The 6,972-nt window shown below is 50.4% G+C and overlaps 2 protein-coding genes across 3 annotated transcripts in view; both read right to left on the bottom strand.

Moving 5' to 3' along the window:
- LOC113203911 (retinol dehydrogenase 12-like) overlaps positions 1 to 6,972 on the bottom strand; it is a 23,304-nt gene that overhangs the window by 13,179 nt on the left and 3,153 nt on the right. The window lies entirely within an intron of this gene.
- LOC113203932 (loricrin-like) overlaps positions 296 to 6,972 on the bottom strand; it is a 22,440-nt gene continuing 15,763 nt past the window's right edge. The window contains exons 3-5 of the mRNA XM_026418886.2: positions 2,838 to 3,570; positions 667 to 1,616; positions 296 to 588 (exon numbers count right to left, since the gene is read on the bottom strand). Of these exons, the coding sequence (XP_026274671.1) occupies positions 575 to 588; positions 667 to 1,616; positions 2,838 to 3,570 (1,697 nt within the window). The 3' untranslated portion in view covers positions 296 to 574. The remainder of the gene's footprint in view (positions 589 to 666; positions 1,617 to 2,837; positions 3,571 to 6,972) is intronic.

Below are 6,972 nucleotides of genomic sequence, written 5' to 3'. Positions count from 1 at the left end.
CGCGTCAGATTGACTTCCTTTCCGTGCCCGTTTCGGCTTCATCGGGCGTACTAACTGCCAACTTTAGGTGTGTGTGCAGGGTCTGTACGCGCCTCATTTACGTGCACTTGAGAAACGTGAAAAACACGAAAAATTGATGTAGATTTTTACCCGGGTGGAGCAGTGCGGGTGGGTTGCATAGTACAAAAGTGCGCGGCGTGAATCAGCCAGCTGGTATTTGTAAGGGCGATCTTGTTAACGGAATACTAAAACAATTTCTGGTACGAAATTTTCGGTTACTGTTTTAAAATTAATGTCATTTAAAAAAAAACATATTTATTAACATTCTCTACTGATCACAACGTTGTACATTTTTCTCTAAGCACCCTTTGGAAAACGTTATTTGGGTGGTCACAACGATCAACACCCTTATGTAAATTGACAGGCCAATGGATGCGAGAGGTGCCTTATGGAAATTATCATTAATAAATATTCGAAGAAAGGCGAAGAAGAGAGGCACCCTCGCGGTGGTCTGGCCCACAATTCACATGCGGAGATCTTTGGGATATCTGTCCATCGCGGCTGGGCTCGGTGTTCACGCATAGGGCCCTGGAACATAGAGTGTGTTGATTAGATTTCTGGTGGTCGTTTGGCGACTCATAAGTAAGCAGACCCCTTTGTCCGTACCTCCACTCGCGGGGCCGGCTGAAGAGTAGCTGTCTGACGCACTGTAGCTTGCTGACGGGGCGCCGTAGCTAGCTGACGGGGCGCCGTAGGTTGCTGATGGGGCAGCGTAGCTGGCTGATAGAGCTCCGTAGCTGGCTGACGGAGCAGCATAGCTAGAGCTTACACTGCCGCCACCATGGCCTCCAAAGCTGGATGAGCTGGAGGCACTGAAGCCTGAGCTGTGGCCGCCGCTGAGGCTGTCAGAGGCGTCGTAGCTTGACGAGGGAGCACCATAGCTAGAGGAGGGCGCACCGTAGCTAGAGGAGGGCGCACCGTAGCTGGAGCTGAGCCCGCCACTGCTGCTGTGCCCGCCGCCAAAACTACTAGAGCTAAAGCCACCGAGGCTCCCTGAGCTCAGAGATGGCGCACCGTAGCTCGACGAAGGGGCGCTATAGCTAGACGAAGGTGCGCCGTAGCTTGAGCTCGGCTTACTGCTGTGGCCGCCACCAAAGCTACTGGAGCTAAAGCCACCGTGACTCCCCGAACTGAAAGACGGAGCGCCATAGCTGGACGAGGGAGCGCTGTAGCTGGACGAAGGGGCGCCGTAACTAGATGAGGGGGCTCCGTAGCTCGAGCTCAGTCCTCCACCACCGTGACCTCCAGAGCTGAAGCCTCCGTGGCTGCCACCCGAAATGCTGCTATGGCCACCGGAACTGAATCCACCATGGCCTCCAGAGGACGGTGCGCCGTAGCTCGAAGAGGGGGCCCCGTAGCTGGAGGATGGAGGGCCGTAACTGGAAGAGGGGGCCCCGTAGCTGGAGCTGAGCCCACCGGAGCTAAAACCGCCGTGACCTCCTGAGCTGAAACCACCATGGCCGCCAGAGCTGAAACCACTGTGGCCACCTGAGCTGAAACCACTGTGGCCACCCTTGAAGCCCTTCGATCCGCCGCCGAATCCACCCTTGAATGAACTGAAACATAGAGAAAGAAACTAGGTCACCAACAGTAGTAGAGGCGTGACAGGGCACGGACTTCAAACAGCCCGCAACATCTGTGGAGAGCCCCTACAGAGCCAAGGGTAGGCAACCCATCCAGCACGAGAAGCTTATGGGTAGTCTGACGCCATGGCGTTCAGCCTGGTACAAGAAACTGAATAGTAGACGTTCAAAATAAAATGACGCAACTGGCAATTTTGGCACTATTTTCTACAATTTTTGATTAACATGTAGTTAAAATAGTAGTAGTCTCAAAATTTTACTACTTGTAGAGAATACGAGCTACTGACCCCTGTGAATGCGTTGACAATTGAGATATTTGATAGTTAAAATGTATCCTTTTGTATTGAAAGGAATGACTCCTTTCCGAATTCTACTCAGTCATTTGGAATACCGCGACTTTTCACCTTTTTTGCATTTCTCTTTTACGGGAGATATTCCTTTAAAATCCAAGGATCACCTTGAAATGAATCCCTCACTGTTCATTCTGTCTGAACATCTTCAAAGAGTAGGAATGGAAATAGTATTTTAATCCCCCTCAAAACTAATGATTTTGAAGTTAATCCATTTTTTCGCATTCTGAGCTCATTACCTACGCTTCGTCCTGGCAATGTAATGACTGATCGTGCCGACATTAAGTATTGCAATAATGGAGTAGGTACTAATACGTCGAAATGTGCGCCGCGCTGGCTGGCGAAGCTATCTCCTCTGAAGCCAGAGTGCTGAAAAATCTCACGAGGTAAGTTTTTGAAAGCCTATGGTCTACTGCAACTAATGCTGCCCTTGTTTTGAGTGTAGCATCATTTAAACTGGAGTTACGCCGGCCCAAACGCCGCAAATCCGTTTTAGGTCATGTGCACCGTGCACCCCGTGTTTGTAGAGAGAGATGGACAGAGTGAGCGTCGTGTTTCTTCGAAAGGGACCTCTGGATTATAAGTCTTAACTTCAAATTCTTATTTTTGTTCACAACCGTTCAGCCCCTGAACGTCTCAGTCCCAAACGGTGATTATTTCATGGACATTTACGACCCTCACTCAGTCTGTCTCTCTCTACAAACACGGGATGGATGCACATGGCGGAAAACGGATTTGCGGCGTTTTGGCCGGCGCAATGTCCGCAAAGTATCAATTACCACACCTACACTGGACCAATGATTTAATTTGGGTGAAGTGAGCCACTCCGCAAATTCCGACTCACCTAAAGCCCTTAGGCGGGCCATAGCTGCTGCTGGGTCGTTTGCTGAATCCACCACTGAAGCTGGAGGGCTTGCTGAAGGAGACACCGCTACTGAAGCTGGGGGCGCCGTAGCTGCTGCTGGGTGGGCCGTGGCTGCTTGGGGCTCCATAGCTGCTGCTGGGGGGTCCATAGCTGCTGCTTGGGGCGCCATAGCTGCTACTCAGGCCACCGCTGAAGCCCTTGAATCCACCACCGCCGAAGCTCCCTCCGCTGCTGTGGCCGCCGCCGTGGCCGCCGCCGTGGCCACCGCCATGGCCACCGCTGTGCCCGCCACCGCCCAGGACGGGGCCACTGTACGAGGCGGGCGGGCCATAGCTGCTGCTGACACCGCCTCCGTGGCCTCCACCGCCCCCATGGCCGTGGCCGCCACCACCGCCGCTGCTGATGACGGGTCCGGTGTACGTCGAGTGGCCTAGGTTGGCGCTGAGGTAGTCGCTGCCGCCACTGCTGCCCCCGTGGCCACCACCGTGACCGCCGCCGTGGCCACTGCCGTGGCCACCGCCGAAAGAGGGGGAATCGTAGCTAGACGGAGGGGCCCCGTAGCTGGATGAAGGTGCCCCGTAACTGGAGGAGGGTGCTCCGTAGCTGGAGCTCAGACCGCCACCGCCGTGACCTCCGGAAAACGAATCGTCTCCTCCAAAGTCATGGCCTCCACCGCCACCGCTGGGACCGTCGAGTCCAGGAGGACCATAACCTGACGGAGAAAACAACGGTCAGTGTGGAGAGAGTACAAAGGCACACGTCATCACATCTTGGCGCTCGGGAGGCCCGCCGAGGACCTATCGGAGGTGAGTTACTGCGGTGACGTCAGGCCACACACACTTTCGCTGCCATGAGCGGCCGCACTAGCCGCGGGCGCGGAGCTGTTGCGGGGGGCTATAACGACTCAGCATTCAGATTATGCGAAACTATTGCCTGCTTCCATTTCCACTTTCGCCCCGCATCGCGCCACGGCGTTGAAGGGGGAGTGGAAGAAGATCATATGGTCTCTGTCCACTTTGCATCGCAAAAAGCATGTTTCAGGAGGGTAAGGAAACGTCACATTCCGGAGCACATTTCAGGCGTGACTGCAATGAGCTACTTTACGAAAGAGAAAAACACTCGGAAAACGAAGGGTTTATATATGGTGCCAAGGTAGCAATACTGCATTAAATCTGCATTTCTTGTCGCATCTGAAAACGAAGAAAATGCGCGTATAGGCGCCGAAATTACGCGTTTTTAGACAGGGCACAAAAAATGCAATTTAAAAACTGCAGTTCACTCTATTTTGTTACCAAGGTGCCTTCACAAAGGCATTACAACTTCAGGAGATTGCAAAGTCACTAATTTTAGACGCATTTACGACTTTTTGATATAATTCCTGCAAAAGTGCGACCTTTAAACACACCTTTGTTTTCCTAGTGATGAGATATCTCAGCTTCCAGACCACCTCAAACACTGCCCCACCGACAGCCGCTCTTGGAGGCGCTCCCTTCCATGCTGTGCTTGATTATTCAAACCCCATAGGAAACCTCTTGCTCTACTTCTTATTACGGATTACTTATAAACAACCCGTGTAACAAACTGGCCTGTGTTTTTTCTGCCCCATTTCTCGTGTGCCACTTTCAACAGCGACAATACAACCAATTATAATGTTTCTCTGCCATCTCCAACTCAAAGAAATGGTGGCGGTTTTGGTCGGTCTGTCAATAATTAGACGAGTGGGGACAAGAGGTAGTCTTGGTCTGTGCGGCAACCTCGAATACACTGCTGTAAGATCTTTTCCTATTATTTGGAAACGGTCGTGCTGCGCTGGGCACAGAGGTTGAACGCACTATACACCCGTTACCCGTTGTTGCACGTGCCAGCAGGTGGGACAGATATAGAGGCAAGAATAGAAAGGAGAGAAAAGCGAAAGAGGCAAATACGTCTTGAGAGAGAGAGAGAGAGAGAGAGAAAAAAAAAACAGAGCAGCAGAAAGCGAGACACCGTATTGTATGGGGACCGTTACGTTGCCAAATATGAATCTGAATAATAGACGGCGTGAGCCTAGCAGTAGAGCTGTCAGCCTGATGACGCCCCACTACAAACCAATCTCTGAATAACTCGGTCTGATTGGGTGCTTGGTTTCACTTTCCATAAACACGGAGCAAGAGGGTCTAATGAGACCGAATCTCTCTCGCTGTCTCTCTCTATCTGTCTATCTCTCTCTCTCTCTCTCTTTCTCTCCCTCACTTACTCCCTCTCTCTTTCAAACACACACATTTTTACATCCGGCTTGCTAGTTGCCGCTTGCACTAGGCCGTCCCTTGAACAGGAACTCTTATTCCTTTTGTGAAATAGTGGGAAGGTTTACAGCAAAATTTTCCTCGACGCAAGTTGTAAAATTGTAATTTGCTGTCGTAAAAATACATGTAGTACGTATCGACTTAAAATCTGTTGACGAGTAAAACTTGTTGTCTCGTAAATTTACAACTTAAATTATAATTCCAGTTTAAATTGTTTTTGTAAATTTACGACGACATTTTTGCACAGTGGACTGTGAAAAAATTGAGCGTTTAAAAATGTTAAAGCTGGGGACGTTTTCCAGTGAAGTATGATAAAATGCGAGCGCAAGCCGTGTCAGTCTGCGCACAGCGCTGACCCTTTGCTTGAGAGGTCAGTCCCGGGCGGGGGCGGGGCGGCAGCGCTGCGCGAGAAAGCCATAGTGAACCTTCGCGCGACCCGTTGGGCCGTTAGTGTCGCTACACCAGGCGTGGCTCCGCATGCCGCTGCCAAGTCCAACCAAAAAGCTGCTTTTCCCGTAGCAGAGGCATTCTCTTTAAAACAAAAACAGGAGTTTTTTGAGAGACATACATGACACTATTTACTTTGATCCAAGAGAGACTACATTGTTTCTAGGAAAGTATTTTCTGGTGCGACTTCCGGTGTTCGGGAGAGTAGGTTATTGAAATCTAGTCAATTTTCTGAAACAAGGGCATGTACTCAGATCATTCGAGTGAACGCACCTGATTCAAGAAGTGAACTTGATTTGAAGTAACCACTTTTGTGGGAGTATAAGCCACGCTATTATTCGGTATACTCCCAGGCATACCGGAAATATACCCCGGGAGGTTGAAACCGGGGGTTGAATTCTCTAAACTAAGAGTTTTATAACCCCCTAGGACCTCTATACCTCAAAGGGTTATAGGACACCTGGAACATTCCCGGGCTGAACCACAAGTTTGCAGTGATTTTCTTTCCCGCCTAATAGTGAGGACGTCACCCCCGCCTCCACACGCCACCGCCATTAGCAGCTCACGTGACCCGGGAGGCGCTCGGAGATTGGTCAACGACCTGAGGTGGTGGAGCACCTCGTCACGGACCACGAGCCGCCTCAGCGCGCAGCGCTCCGAGGCATGATGGCCAGTACCCATACTCAAACCTAAAAAGAAAGTGAAGACACCATGCAGCCCGTGCATGCCTAACCTATGCGCGATTGCTTCTCTTTTACTCTACTAGCTGACGAGCTAATCAGAGTGTGCGAGCGCGTGTAAAAACTGAGAGAAAACCGAAAAATATAAAGAAACCGTTCTGCAGCGATACATTATTCAACAGCACTAGAACAGAGGATTTGTTTCAGCCAGCGCAGCGTTCTCTTTTAGAGCGTATTAAAATTTAATAATCAAGAGGCTGACGTCAAGATGACGGGGAGCTTCTGCGGGGCGGAAAGGCTTTTGCTGGAAGTTGTGTGAAGTCCTGCCCTACCCGTCACTGCCGGTCTGCGCCGGTGGGCCGGAGGACAGGAGCCGTACAATGGGAGGATAACACGCTGCAACCCCTGCGCAGCAGGCTGCAGGGAATGTTAACAGTGCTCGCCCATTGTTAAAAAATCTCTTTTAACAATCCGCTTCGTGAAAAATATCTCAGTAACATATTTTGTCTTTCCGATTTAGAAAATCTGATGTAAATTTACGACAGCCTATTCTTGATCGTTGAAGAGTCTCAAGTCGATACATAGTGCTTGTAACATTGAAAATTTGTAATTTCAAATTGTAACTATACAACACATAACGGAACATTCCCAGTAACCCTTACAAGTATTTGTTATTTGCAGGCAACAGCAGCCAAATGTTTA

The sequence above is a fragment of the Frankliniella occidentalis genome, unplaced genomic scaffold (assembly GCF_000697945.3).
Source record: "Frankliniella occidentalis isolate FOCC.00 unplaced genomic scaffold, Focc_3.1 Scaffold69, whole genome shotgun sequence".
Classification (NCBI taxonomy): Eukaryota; Metazoa; Arthropoda; class Insecta; order Thysanoptera; family Thripidae; genus Frankliniella; species Frankliniella occidentalis.
This window is presented reverse-complemented; position numbering and strand designations above follow the sequence as displayed.